Below are 15,387 nucleotides of genomic sequence, written 5' to 3'. Positions count from 1 at the left end.
CTCTTTATTTCAGTTCAAAGTCTAACTTTCTAATATGATGCTTAAAGGATGTTTCATTCTGGTTGCAGGAGTTAAAATTAAGGCCTTTACCTAAATGTACTGAAGACAAAAATGTCACAGGTCAATGGAAATCTTCCTTTGAATTTCTTTGCTCCTACTATTTGTTGAGCAATGTGTAGACTAGCGGGGCAAGCTGAATGATAGCAAACATCAGAATGTGAACTTTGGAGGATACAAAAGAGTCATTTTACAATAAGGAAAAGCTATGGATTCTCAGATTTAATCTGGTGCTTTCCGATGTTAAATGGGTTGATCTGTATGGTTTGACAAAACTGGTAGAAGTCTAAATGCATCTTTCAATAACTTTCTTGGCTGTTCTTTCAGCATTTCAAAGTTTGAAGAACGATGCTGTTTCTTGTATGTGCTGCACAACTCGGATGACTTTCAAATCTATTTCTGCACAGAACTTCATTGTAGGAGGTGGGTCACAGTCTTATTTTAAAAAAGCCATGGCCTGTGATGGGATAGATCCCTGCACGCACAACAGGGACTGACTGTTTCAGAACTATGGTGAAAGTTGATCTGAGCGTCCTCAGTGATCAGTGTGTTTTGTGTTGAAGCTTAATGCACAGCATCCTGTGTACCTTAATACACTGGAGATCTGATGTATGAAGGGTCAAAGAACAAGCTCAGGCAAATATTAGAAGCAAATACAATTATAAATCTAATTATTTTTTACACACACCTTTCTGGGATTTGTATTGTAATACTTACAATATTACGGTTTACTAAAAGTGTGTGCCCCCAGTTCAATAAAGCATCCTACTAAACTTCAGAAGGACTTATTGAAGTGGGAACATTTGGAGTAACAACAAAGTCTGGTCGAGATTTCTCTGTAACTGTAAATACAGCTTTACTTACAATTAAAAACCAACACACTTGATTTCCTTTTATTAGCATATGTTTACATAAATAAGATTGTACATCTGTCTCTGCAGGAAAATTAGCAAAGCTTTGTTGCACAAAATTAGGGGTGTCTCAGTTTCTCTAAGCTGTGTTTCTGCTCCATAAGCTTGAGGCTGTAGTGTTGAATTGATCCTGGAAGCACTCCCAAAGGAAATTTCACATCTTTTTGTGCTAAAATGGCTGCAAATTTGCCTAAAAGCACTGCAGGTGCTCTCTATTAATGACTGGATCCCCCTCAAAGCCCAATCTCTAGCTTGTCCTTCATCCATTCCAGTTCATATAGGTTCTTGATGATGTTCATTCCGCTTCACATCTGAGCTCTTCTGAAGAGATAAGTAAGCAATACCTTAGCATGACATGGTTTTTGTACTTGCCTTCTTTCAAAAGGGTAGAATTTATAATAGTATAATTATAATAGTATATAATAATATAAGTATATAGTATAAGTATAATAGTATAATAATATAATTTTTTAAATAAAAGGTTATGAAATCCTTTCCATTCAAGGAAAAACTTGAAGCTAGCCTTCCTACACTACAAAATCTCTTCCAAATGTAGCAAAACTTCCCGGCACTTCTCATGATGCTTCAGTGCTTTCAATGGACATAAAGAAATGTGGCATAGGATAAGCATTTCAACTGAGCTGTGGATTTTGAAATACTAATTCCACTGGTAATTTCAGATATCATGGATTTTTTGCACATGCAAAAGGAGTAGAAACACTTCAGATTTTGATGGCTAAATAACCATGTAAACAAAATTTTTCTTCTGCAAGAAATGCAAGCTTGAATACTGAATTTATACTGGCTGTATAAATTATATATACATTGTTATTACATAATATGTAGTCATATAAAATAATAATTACTGTACTTAATTCCTCTCTTGATCCCTTCATTACTTTGTTCCTATACTGTCTCAAGTTACTGTCTCAAGTGTGTGTTTGCTTTTTTCCTCTCCTTTTTATTTTTGGTACAGATTTTTTGACATGGTGAACAGTATCACTGAAGAAATGGGGAAGACTACAGAGGAAGGGGAATGTGATGGAGACTCTCTAGAGGTATTTGTGCTTTTTTTTCTCTCAACATACAAAATTATGGGCTTCTAGTCTAGTACTTCACTGAAGTAAATTATTCATTCCTTTTCTAGGGATTAATGAAGTTAATTAGTGAAGTTACTGTTTACACTGTGTTCTCACCTGGAGTTTTATCTGGACACACACACACAGTTGGAGAGGTAGTACCAGACTATTGGGTGCAATTGCAGTTCTTAAGGTGTTTAAGCCTTCTTTTAGGTGGCAGGGAGCAGAATAGAATACCTAAGCCCCTGTCCTATCACATGAAATTCTGGTGTTTTGAAGCTCTAGAGACATCCATAACTAACTGAGAGAGTCAGTGCTGTGTGATGAATACAGACAGCTCTCTGTCCCCATTTTGATGTTAGCATTTTATAACACATTTTATAACATTCTCTCTCTGAAATCAGAGATTGAACACAGGGAAACCACTAGGGTGACTCGGGGCAGAGAAAAAGAGCCTCTGTTGAGAACCTTAGGGTGCCTGTTTGTTTATTTTAGCAAAAAGAAAAGCAGTGGGTGACTTCATTACAGTGGTAAGTATTTTTGCAGGAAAAATAGCAATGTGCTAATGGTCTCTTTACTTTGTTGAATAAAAATGTAATTTAATAATGAAAACAAAAAAAATTAATTAAGAGGCTTGACAACCATGAGAATAATTCATTGTTGAAACAAACTACTAAAAGAAGTAGTGAATTCTTTCTTTTATTAAAAAGATAGCTGTCTTTATATGGAAGAAAATAAAAAAAATACTTTAACTAGGCCTAAGCTACTGGGTTTAGCACAGGAGTGAGCTTGTGAAATTCTGTGTCTGCGTTACACAAGGGGACCCATTGGTAATCTCTCTAACAAATGTTTTGGGGCTGGCCTTAGGCTGTTTGAAATTCCAACTCAGTTGAAACCACGCTTAAATGCGCTGCAGTGCTGACTAACCTCCATTGGCACAGTCTGCTGGCAGACCTGGCAGTGTCAGAATTGAGGCTGTGCTGGTTTTGGAAGCCGTGGGGAGGTCAGGAGAGCCCCTGGGAGGAATGAAGTGTGTCCTGCCTTGCTCCCTGTGCCCGAGCAGGAGCTGGGCTCTCCGTCTGGCGCACAGTGAGTGCCCTCTGTTGTCGGCTCTGCTTGTAGAGCTCCTGCTGGCAGAGCTGCGGGAGCTGCTCTCTGAGACGCGATTTGGAACTGCACCGACTGGGTAGAGCCCAGCTCAGCTCTTCCCTGAAAAGGCTACCTCAGAAGCCACTGGGGAAACATCGATGTGTCTGCACGGCATCCCAGTTGTCATCTTAAAGTGTTATTTTTCCTTCATCCTCTGTGTTCTGCAGAAAGCTACTGGCATCTTGGATGCCTTAGTTATGATCACAGGGTCAGATGGAATAAGTGTTATCCTTCTGCTCCATTTCATGTTGTTGTTGTTGTTTGCTCTGCAGTATGATTATGAGTATGATGAGAATGGTGAGCGAGTCATTCTGGGAAAAGGAACGTACGGCATTGTGTATGCAGGACGAGATCTGAGCAATCAAGTCAGAATTGCAATTAAAGAAATCCCAGAGAGAGACAGCAGGTATAGTAACTCTGGCTAATTCCAAATTTTGGGCATTACATGATTTCATCATTAATGTGTTCAATCAATTTGCTGATCAAAGAGTGCCTCTTCGACAAAGCTGCCAATAAATTACCTGTCTGCAGTATATAGTAGTGTTCCCTTTCTTTGTAATTAAATGTTTCCAAGTTGTGGAGTAGATTGTGATCACAATTGAGAATTTAGGTGTTTGCTGGGTTTGGTACTAGTGTTTTTTTCTTTGAAACAAATGAAAACTAAACAAAAAACCCATTGAAGTGCCGAATATTACTTCAAACATCTGGTCATGAGCCCTATCTACCTAGACATACTCTGGCATGTCCTCATAAAAGACCTATTGAAATTCATTATTTGTGCAGTCCTTTAAAATTCCAGGCCTGAATTGTTGATAAAGACATTTTTCTTTCTTGTTTTTGCACCAAATATTTTGAAGCCTCAACATTAGAATAAATCATGTGGAATAATCTCTTTGTTAATTTTTTTTTAATGCTGAGTGTCTTTGTATGTGTAACTCTCTCTCCTGTATTAAGTTTTCCATGTAAGGACCAGCCACTTCATGTCCTTAGTATTTGTGTATATGAAGTCTACCAGTCTTCATAGTCTTATGCTATTTTGCATACACAGATTTCCACAAATATTGTGATAAAAGTGATATGAAATCTAAAGAGTTTCCAAGGGAAACTGATTGTATTAAACTGTCAAGCTTAGCTCAGTTTCTTCTTCATGGGTCTGTCTTTTTCATTATTCTGTTCTGACTTATTTTTTCTTTGATGTTTAAAAATTAGCCCTTCTTGATCTTTTGGAACTCATTTATAGATTGGCTGGTCAAATGAATATGTGGTTTAATAATTTCTCCATTCTCATAATCTCTTAAAGGTATTAGAACTTAGATTATGGAGAGGGGAATCCTTCCATCCTCTATATTGTTATTCCAAATTGAACTTCAATATATGTTATGATTTCCCAGAAAGTATGGCCTTATTGCATAAAATAATCTGTTGACCCAAAATAGTTGCAAGTTTTGTGTATGTTAGAAGAATTTTCTTGTAACAACTGTGATTAATAGAAAAATAGCCTGAATACAGCAGTAACTACTTCAAAGAAAAAAAAATCCAGATTTTTCTTCTCCAATACACATTTTAAAAGAATTTTTAACAGAAAAGGTTTCAGGTTCAATGTGCGAAGGGTACCACAAAAAGAGATTGTTAGGAGGCTGTTAGTCTTTCATCTAAATATTTAGAGGCTTCCAGAAAGAATTTCAAGTATTCTTCTTTTAATAGCAAAGTAAGAAAAATTTATTAATTCATTTCTGGTTAGTTGTAACCTGATCTTTTCACACCTTGAAAGAAGTCTATTGAAAGAAAACAATCTCTGAAGTTAATTTGTATTATTTTATAAGTAAGAATTACCACCTTTTGAATTTGTAAAAAATATATAAGTTCTGAGTCAGGCAGGGCTGGAAATTAAAATATTTCTATGCAAAAAACAGCGAGTCTTCAATTTTGCTATATGTTGAATAAAAGCTATTGAATAATATACTTGTCAGGAAATGTTAGACTACAGAGACACATTCTCCATTCCAACAAAGAGGAAACCAGGAAAAAAAGCCAGGAGAGCTGTTTGAAGGAAAAAGCATCTCCTGGAAAACTCAGACATAAAAAGGAAGCCTACAAAGGGTGGAAGCAAGGACACGTAGCCTGGGAGGAATACAGAGAAATTGGATATTGTGTGAGCAGCCAGGGATCAGGTTAGGAAAGCAAAAGTACCTAACAGAAGTAAATCTCACCAGGGATGTCAAGGACATCATGAAAAGCTTCTGTAAGTACATTGTGATAAAGAAAGGCTAGGGAACATGTGGACCTTCTCCAGGAAGAAACAAGAGGCCTGGGTATCCAGGACATTAGAAGGCTGAGTCTTCAACAATTGCTCCAGCCACACCATCCAAGCCACAGGAGGCAAGGGTAGGGATTGGGAGAATCAAAAACCACACTCTGTAGAAGATCAGGTTTGAGGCCATCTGAGGAACCTGAACATGCACATGTCCATGGGGCCTGAAGAGTTGCATCCATGGGTTCCCACAGACCAGAAAAGGGAAATAAACCCCCTGTTTTTAAAAAGGGAATAAGGAAGAGCCAGGGAACTTAATAAAGGTTCCACCTCTCTGTTGATTTTGATCATGGAATAGGTGCTCTTTAAAACTGTGTTAAGGCACATGGAAAATAATGAGATGATTGGTGACAGCAGACGTGGCAACACTAAGGACAAATCACACCTAACAAATTTGATGGCCTTCTGTGACAGGGTTACAGCAGTGGCAGATAAGGGAAGAGAGACTGACAAGGCCAGCTTGGATAAAGCCTTGAGCAACTTGGTCCAGTGGGAGATAGCCTTTCACATGACAGGAGGGTTGAAGCTTTAAAGTCGCTCCCTAATTCCAACCATTCTATGATGATGATTAAGAATTTTTGTTCATACCATTTAAAGTCTTCTAGTGATTAAATTCTAAAACAAAAAGTGCTTCATCCTAGGGAAAAATTTTCTTATGGCTTTACTTTATTTGAAAAATTATTTTGTTGCTCAAGTCTCAACTGTGCTGTTTAAAAGTGCAGGTGGAAGGATTATAATGGTCTCTCTGCTGCTGCTCAGAATTAATATCTCATTAGCAGGAATGAGATATTAATTCAGGAATGCAATCTTTGATTTTGCATTTCTGTATGACTAACAATGTAGTCAGAATATTTATAATCATGTGGAGAGGTAAGACAAAACTCAAATTAGTTTTTAGTAAACGGACTCAGAGTTGCATAATCATACTTTTCATTAACCAAATAATTATTTTCTACAACAGTTATTCTCCAGTGGGATTTTCAGATGATCACTTTTTTTTTCTTTTCCCTACACCATATTAAGAGTTCAACCTCCACTAGTAGCTTGATGCTCTTTGAGGGAGAGGTGATAAAAGGGAGTGAAAGTCACAGGTACTTTTCCCACAACAACCTCAATTGCAAATGCTGCAACTACTTTTCACATTTGGACTGACAGAAGGAGGTCGGTGTCCTTCATCTATTTCAGCTACCCTGAAAGTGTTGCCACAGATGTTAGTGCTTTAGAGAAGATAGCTACCAGACTGTCAGCATATTGTCTTCATTTTGCCAGAAATACACAGAAAATACACAAAATCTGACAGCTGACCCACCTCCAAGGGAAGGATTAGGGCAGGCCTAAGTTAGGAAGAGTCTCAGGATGGAACTAATACATTACCTCAGCACATCAGCTGCTGAATTCTGGTGGTGTTCAACACTGGAGACAGATCCTGACTCCAGAAACTTTCTTGCCAAAAAGCCTGTTGAAAAGCATATCTCTTAAAAATACTTTACCTTGGACTAAATTGAATTTGGTAAAGTTGTTTCGATCTGTTGTTTTAAATATATCTTGATTAATTATTTCTGTTTTCTTACTCTGATGCCCCATCTAGACTTCAGCAAAGGCTTCTAACATAAAATTTAAATGGTGATTAATTGTCATTATTGAACTGTTTTTATTTATACACTGGCTTTATAGTTTACTAGTTCACTTTGGCACCAATATGAATCCAACCACTTTCACAACTGTTCTCTTGGAATTAGAGTGGAGTGTAGTTTATTTTTCAGAATTATTTTTCCTCACTCTATGTATGTTTGTAACATTTTGTATGTATGAATACACAATATTATATTTTTTTATATGTTATTTGTATTTACATATGAACACATAATATTTTAGTATGTGCTGGTCACAAACAGTGTTGTTAAATTCATTTAACAAATACTCATTTTCAAAGTAAGCTGTTTCAAGGCTTTTTTCACCAAGGTGAAGAATAAACTGCTTCTTTGCTTTCCAGGTACTCCCAACCTCTGCATGAAGAAATAGCTTTGCATAAGCATCTCAAACATAAGAACATTGTCCAGTATTTAGGTTCTCTTAGTGAGAATGGCTTCATCAAAATATTCATGGAACAGGTGCCAGGTGGTAAGTTTTGGGAGAAGACTGGTTTGGTGGTTGATTGTGTTTTTTTGTTTTTTTTAGCATTTTAAAAGTATAAAAACATATAATAGGGCCATGAGACATATTTCATACAGATGTAATATTCTACAGTGTCTCTTTCTGAAATCAATAGGGAAAACTGTGTCTTCAAACTGCTTGAGTAGTTCGATATGGTGTGCTACCAATAAATCTCAGATCATTGCTATAGCAGTTGAGCTCCATTTACCTACAAATCAGTGATGGACTGACCTTGGCTGGATCCCAGGTGCCCACCAAAGCCACTCTGTCATTCTGCTCCTCAGCTGGATAGGGGAGAGAAAATGCAACCCAAGGCTCATGGGTCATGATAAGGGCAGGGAGAGATCACTCATCAGTTACCCTCACAGGCAAAATGGACTTGACTAGGGGAGACTCATTTAATTCATTGTCAACCCAATCAGAGTAGGGTAATGAGAAATACAGCCAAATCTTAGAAACACATTCCTGCTACCCCTCCCTTCTTTCTGGACTTAGATTCACTTAGGATTTTCTCTTCTCCTACCTGTGGTGCAGGGGGATGGGGAAAGTGGTCAGTTCATGGAAATTGTCACTCCTTCCTCCTCAAGAGGAGGACTCCTCACTTCCTTACCCTGCTCCAGCATGGATGGGGTCCCTTCCAAGAGAGACAGTCCTCCATGATCTTCTCCAATGCAAGTCCTTCCCATGGGCTTCAGTTTTTGCAAACTGCCCAGGGGATACTGATACTCTCTCTTTAATTGCACAGGCCAGTGGTGATGCAAGAAAGCATTTGACTGGAGAGGACTTTGGTTATAGACAAGATGCCTACACTTGGATTGGGATTGATGCTTCTTGTTACGTTTTTACCTTTGGGGGAGAAAGCAGAATTTAATTGGATTTTTATTCTCACTTTTTGCTCTCCAAAATTACAGGCAGTCTTTCTGCTCTTCTACGATCAAAGTGGGGACCATTAAAAAATAATGAGCAGACAATTGGCTTTTACACCAAGCAGATTCTTGAAGGATTAAAATACCTCCATGATAATCAAATAGTGCATCGAGACATAAAGGTAAGGATTTGCAGAGAACTAAGCCTGACAGTGTTATGTAGCTGCATAACCATTTATTTATCCTTTAATTTAAAACCTTTTTTTCTGAAAGCTCTCTGCTATACTCAGCCATGGGTTACATAGGTGAACCATTGTTGATTTCAATTTGCACCAACAAAATATGGGGTTTTTTTTTTATTTTAGGAAAATTCTCATATAGCAACCTAATATATGACAAAGTAGATACTTTGTTTTCTGGTTTCAAAGACATGACTGAACTTTCATAAAATCTGATTGAGGTGAAGAAGATTGTGGATGGTATAATTAGCAAGTTCTTTTCCAAGGAGATTGCAGATGAAAAAGTGCTTGGCTTGTTTTTTAAAAAAAAAGCCATTTTCCCTCTTTTAGTATTCTTTAACTGAACTCCTTCTGGTAAGAGGGGAAATTCACTCTAAGATGAAGGTTTTGTTAATGGGATTGCATATGGCAGGAACACTATTGATTTCTCTTTCATCTCCTCTCTTAAGAAGTCACTTACTTAGTAAAGAGTGTGTTGTAGAAACAGGTTATGCAAAAAGTCTTAGATAAAGGGTCTGCAGAGAATAATAATTGCTCTGCATGTTCTTTTCCTCAGGGTGATAACGTGCTTATCAACACATACAGTGGAGTGTTAAAGATTTCAGACTTTGGAACTTCAAAGAGACTTGCAGGAATCAATCCTTGTACTGAAACCTTCACTGGTATGTTCCCAGAGGAGATTTTTCTTATCCTCACTCGAACTGTGTATGTAGGGTCAGAATCCACAGATGCTGAACTTTCATTGACTTCAAATCAGTATAAAAGGTTACTGGAAGAATAACTTTCGGAGATATAATCTTAAGCTACACGCTGTACTTGCATGCACTGTTCAAAGAGAGTGCTGTTTTGGATGTTCCACTTGTGACATCAAAGTCCTCTACAGCAGAAGAGCTGTGTCTCTCCTGTGCTTTATTTGAGTCTGTCTCCTTTGTGCGTGTAGCTTTTTCATCTTGCTGATCTTTTTCTTTCATGATTGGCTTGGACATCCTGACTTCATGGCCAGAATTGCATATCTGCAGAACCTGTCATTCAGTTACTCCTCCCTCTGCTTGATAATTTGATTTGGGTGTTAAATCATGCAGTGACACTGCATTAAATAGTTATGTAAAATGAGAAGTGGCTGTTGTTACTTTAATTCCATCCTTTGCCCTTCCATTGCTTCTGAAAAAGGAACAGAGTGCAGGATGATGTGTCGCATTAATTCCCTTACTTCAGAAGAAAATGTTCATCTCACCTACTCTTTTAGGTTAAGATCTCAGGTTTCTCTTCCTTTTCCGCTCTGGGTACAATTCAGAGTTCTTTCCCATATTTTAATCTTAAGATAAAAAAAAAAAAAAAGAAAGCTCTCTTTGATCCTTGATTGAAAGCTCATTGAAACATTTAGCAGTTGTCATTGGACATTGAAAAGCGATCTCCAGATCAGTAGATGATACCAAATGCTTTAATATCTTGAGCAGTATTTTGAGTTTTATATAGAATGCATGTGAAAATTTTTGAATTTTGAATAATAAAAGGAGATTTTTTAACTCTTCTGATATTGCTCACTCCTCAGTCATTTTGTTCCTCTTGTCTTTTAGCTATCTATTTGCAGCATTATTACACCTAAGTAAACAAAAAAGAGTGTGTTTTAAACAGGTACCCTCCAGTATATGGCACCAGAGATCATAGACAAAGGGCCACGTGGCTATGGGAAGGCTGCAGACATCTGGTCTTTGGGATGCACAATCATTGAGATGGCTACAGGGAAACCCCCATTTTATGAACTGGGAGAACCTCAAGCAGCCATGTTTAAGGTCAGATATCTTTTTTGTACAGCTGAGTCATATTTCTAAACATAGGAAATCTGATGACTGTTTTGGAGAATTAAAGGTTGTAAGAAAGGGAGATAAAGGAAGTGCTTGGATTCTCTTAAGAACAATAATCTGATTCACCTGAGAGGGAGCACTCTGTATTTTTGAACAGATTAGTAGAAAGGTAGCAGATATTCAGGAGCCTGGGTGTTAAGAAAAAACACCAAACTGAGAAAAAGAAACAGTTCTCTGCTTTGTGAAGAGCCTCTACTTGCAGCTGTGGGGATTTTTAAATGCAATTGTTTATGCAGTTTGTAATAGTTTGGGTTTTTTTCTCTGAATTAATAAACTAGTTGTATAAGGTTAATATTAAAACCTGAAAATGATATACCACTTCTACTATCTAAACAGTTTTTTGATGTTGTTTAGCGTTTGGGAGGAAGAACAGTTCAGGCCATTGTTTCTCCCTTTATTTGTCTCAGGTGGGGATGTTTAAAATACACCCAGAAATTCCCGAATCCATGTCTGCAGAAGCCAAGGCTTTCATATTGCGTTGCTTTGAACCAGATCCTGATAAACGAGCTTTTGCTCATGAGCTACTTATAGATGAATTCTTGAAGGTTTCAAGCAAGAAAAGAAAGTCTCCTTCAAAGCTCTCAGGTAAGCATTGCTAAATTCAATCTGGAAGTTTCCTCTTGCCCATGTTTCCTGGAACTGCTGATTTAGTCTTTAAGGTGAACACACTGGATCTCCATCCCATGTGAATGCTCAGTTGTGGCCTTCTCTACTGGCAGCTTACTGCTGAAATGCTGTTGTATCAGAATTCTGTTACCATATTGTCGCAGAAGTCAATTTATAGAAATATTTCTAGTATTTTTTAAAAGTCTGTGATTTTGTGCAGCTTTTATGGTTGTTGCATTTTTGTTTCATTTTCCCTCTTTTTAAATTTGCATATGTTTTCATTGAAAGTATATTTATATAGAGTATATTTTGTGTAAGGTTAGAACAGGCTATTAAATCTCAGTGGAGTTTTCTACATAAGCAGAATTAATCTTTGTCCCATAGCAAATGTGCATACACTGCATTATTTTTGTTTCATGAAATTTCATTTCAGGAAGTGTTCATTTCCTGTAGTGTTCTAAATTATGGAAAGTAGGGAAGGAGTTTTGAGAGCAGTAATAACATATTCTATTGTGTGTAGATATATACTTGGGAAAATATCTTCTGTATATTTTTAGCATGATATTAAAGAAATAAAAATATCAGGTAAAGAGATGATAGTTGATGATCACTTTTATTGTGGTTTCCACCCCCTCAGAATAAAATTAAATTGCAATAGATTACACTTTTGGAGACTGCAGCCAGGAGAATTGAGATAATCCATAAAAATGGGAAGTTACCCTTTAGACTTTTCTCAGTTAATTTCAGCATATTTAACTTCCTTTTTTCTCTTTCCTTTTCTCACACAGTCCTTTCAGCCAACCAAAATGGTGAGTTTTAACCTACTTCTCCATCAAAACCATACCTGTGTAGATACTGTAGTTATCACTTATCCTTGTATAATTTCTCAACACTAAAAAGATGGAAAGAGAAGTGGTCACAATTGTGAAGATAAGTGACCCTTCTCTGTTAGGAACATCTAACTCATTGTGCATATCTGAAGTACTGTTTTTAATCCTACCAGACTATGGCTTAATTGTGCAGGCAGGTGGGTGATACAGGCTTGTAGGGCTGTGCTGTCATTTATGGGGACTTTTGGTGGAAACCAATGGCTGTTTTATAGTAGCCACAGAACCAAGGTTTATGGAGAGTGAGAGCATAGATTTTTATTAGACTAAATTCTGTAAGTGACAAACCAGAATGCATTTGGGACCCCTTGTCAGACCAGGATACAGGATACTCCTCTCTTTCAGGAAATTAACTGAGAGAGTGCAGGAGGGAACTGAACACACACATAGTTACCTTCATGCTGAATGGATATTAAAGTACATTTTCAAATGTGCATATGTGAAATAGATATGAGTAGTTTCCTGCAGTGGCAATGTGTGCTCTGGATTTAAAACTAAAAGTTATGATTTCACTGCATGTTTATTATTATTAGTCAATGGTTATGAATTAATTAAACTTGTACAAATGAATTTGATGAAGAAATGTATCTAATATCTGTTTTAGTATCTACACTTATGTGTAGTGTATATATAAATATATACACCTATAATATTAAGATCTTGGAAGGTGCTTGGACAACTTACCCTATAGAAAAGTTTTCCTATTGCAGGAAGTCATGATAGGGGATGCACGTTCACTTCAGTGTTGAAGTTCTGTGAATGAACTCGCAAGAAGCCCAGCATTTCCATCTTTCAGGAATAAAAACATACCTGAAAGATAACTCTATTCCAGACAAAAAAGTTTTAGGTGTTTTTTGTCAATTTTTCTCTAATATTTTGTGTTTGTATGAGGGAAGGCTGGAGTTTTTCTGTCTCCTCTGAAAAAATAATCTTCACTTCAAAACTCTGATGGCATTATTAAATTCTAATTTCTTAATATTCCTATACAAATAGAGTATCTTCGGAGCATATCCTTACCTGTCCCTGTTCTGGTGGAAGATACAAGTAGCAGCAGTGAATATGGTTCTGTCTCACCTGATACAGAATTAAAAATTGATCCATTCTCTTTCAAAACAAGAGCCAAATCCTGTGGAGAAAAAGATGGGAAGGGAATCCGGTCCCTTTTTCTGAGGTAAAGAGCTACCTGACATTTTTGTTAGACAGTAGATTAGGAATGTGTGCATCAGGATGGTTTTTGTAATGTTTCTTTTCTTTTTGTAATGTTATTCAGCATCCCAGATGAACATTTTGAGGATCACAGTGCACCTCCTTCACCTGAAGAGAAAGATTCTGGGTTTTTCATGCTGAAGAAGGATAGTGAAAGGAGAGCCACCCTCCACAGAATATTAACTGAGGACCAAGAGCAGGTGGTGAGGAACCTGATGGAAGCTCTGACTCAGGTAATTTCAGAGGGCAGCAAGAATTTTATGGAATTCTAAGACTTCTCTGCAGTTACCTGGAACTCTTGAAATTAAACATAGTAAAGCAACTAGAAATGAAGTTTGATTAAACTAGAAAGCATACACCATGTAAGCTTTTTTTTTACTGTTTGATTTGGGCTATTAAAAACAGGCTTTGAAATTGTTCATGATGCATTAAATAGGCCTTTTTTGTTTGTAATTACTATGTATATACCTGGGTATTAGTACTGGCAAGACAACAGAAAAACATGTTTTCATGATACTCTATTTTTCCAGTGCTTTTCAAATTTGAGTAACTCATATACGGTAGATGATCTCCAAGAGTGGACTATCTTGACCTCCTTTTAAAGTTCTGTGTTCCGACTGACTGGTTTGACAGAGGGAGGTTTAGGTCCTTTGGCCTGCTCTGGCCTTATGTTAGGCTATTGTATAGAAAAAATGGGGCTGATGGATACACCATTGCCTCCTAGCCAACAGCCATAACAGGGGAAAGAGGGGGCTGGGAAGAAAACAAATTGCAGCTATCCTTCAGTGTGGTTGGGAGCACGTAAGGAGCGAAGATGTAGTAATTGTGAGAGCTACAACAATCAACAAAATAATTGCAGAATGACCTTTTGGCACTCTTTTGTGGGGATGATTCATTATGATGATGTATCAGTTCAGGACAACACTGAAGAAATAACAGATCATGACCTCACTGCTAAGTGTTGCAACACTGTAATTGGAAGAGAGGATTTTTTGTTCTTGTTTATGTGTGTGTTAGTAGTTAATTAATTCACTTCACTCTCAAGGCAAAGTATTGCTGGTCTAAAACATTTGTATAAAACATGACAACTCATCTTCTAAAGACACTAGTGTTTAGAAACTGACACAAACCAGTATGATTATTATGCATATAAATGGAAATGGGTGCCATGCAAATAAAAACAGCTTCTAACTCTTGGGAGGGGGAGAGAACAACCCACAGTTATCCTAGTAACTACAGAAAATATTAAAAGATAAGGCAGTGAGAAAGACATTTGTGATCTGTGCTTTGTGAGAGTGTTGTTGTAAAAGACACAGTTTTTGCATGTGTATGCAAGTAATAATCAGTGATTGTGAGAGGCTGAAACTCAATCACAAATCCCAGAGAGTGTGCTCAGTGTTTCATGCCTTTCTCAGCTTGGGCTGGAACAGCTTGAGAGAGAAGCAGAGACGCAGAATTTTAGAGCCAAAGAGTTCAAAACTCATGTTCATGTGACTGGCTGCCCTTCAAAAGGATGATGAGCTCTGACTCCCAAAGACTGTTTTGGGAGTCAGATGCAAGAAATTACTAATAGAACAAGCCTGGCTTGCTTGTTAGGCCTCATCAGGGTTTAGGATTTCATAGAGTTTTTCTCTTCACAAACACATTTCACAAGAAAGCTTTCAGTAAAGTCATTGGGTTTGAGGGCTAGGGGAGGAGAATACTCCTCACAAAATAGGTCACTATTTCTAATTAGCAAGTCATACTGCTCCTCCTGTCCCCATGGTGCCTAGTGCCTTGGTGGACTTGGATCTTCTAGTCAAGGGCTATGGTGTGCCTTTACCTATCTGCCCTAATGGCTTTTTAATTATTTACCTGGAAAGAAGATTGGCTACTGCAGAGCAGTGAGAGATCCACTTCTGCGTAGAAAATCATCAGGTGAATTCTTCAAAGCAGATCAAGATCAGAGGCTAGGACCTTTTATCTTAGGTGGATGTTTTAGTCAGTGGTATTTTTGACTGCACTAGAAGTTTTTTTAAGCTTCTTTCTCAATAAAATTATCCTTGTTTCACCTTGAT

At 37.4% G+C, this 15,387-nt stretch overlaps 1 protein-coding gene across 1 annotated transcript in view; it reads left to right on the top strand.

Annotated features, from left to right (window-relative positions):
* Window positions 1-15,387, top strand: part of MAP3K5 (mitogen-activated protein kinase kinase kinase 5) — a 98,162-nt gene that overhangs the window by 69,361 nt on the left and 13,414 nt on the right. Inside the window, exons 13-23 of the mRNA XM_066545685.1 lie at window positions 385-480; window positions 1,945-2,026; window positions 3,469-3,602; window positions 7,501-7,628; window positions 8,573-8,709; window positions 9,323-9,428; window positions 10,402-10,559; window positions 11,039-11,216; window positions 12,026-12,046; window positions 13,118-13,295; window positions 13,395-13,563. Coding sequence (XP_066401782.1) covers window positions 385-480; window positions 1,945-2,026; window positions 3,469-3,602; window positions 7,501-7,628; window positions 8,573-8,709; window positions 9,323-9,428; window positions 10,402-10,559; window positions 11,039-11,216; window positions 12,026-12,046; window positions 13,118-13,295; window positions 13,395-13,563 — 1,387 coding nt within the window. The remainder of the gene's footprint in view (window positions 1-384; window positions 481-1,944; window positions 2,027-3,468; window positions 3,603-7,500; window positions 7,629-8,572; window positions 8,710-9,322; window positions 9,429-10,401; window positions 10,560-11,038; window positions 11,217-12,025; window positions 12,047-13,117; window positions 13,296-13,394; window positions 13,564-15,387) is intronic.

The sequence above is a fragment of the Molothrus aeneus genome, chromosome 3 (assembly GCF_037042795.1).
Source record: "Molothrus aeneus isolate 106 chromosome 3, BPBGC_Maene_1.0, whole genome shotgun sequence".
NCBI lineage: Eukaryota > Metazoa > Chordata > Aves > Passeriformes > Icteridae > Molothrus > Molothrus aeneus.
The sequence above is the reverse complement of the archived record's forward strand: the minus strand, read 5'-3'. Positions and strand labels throughout refer to the sequence as shown.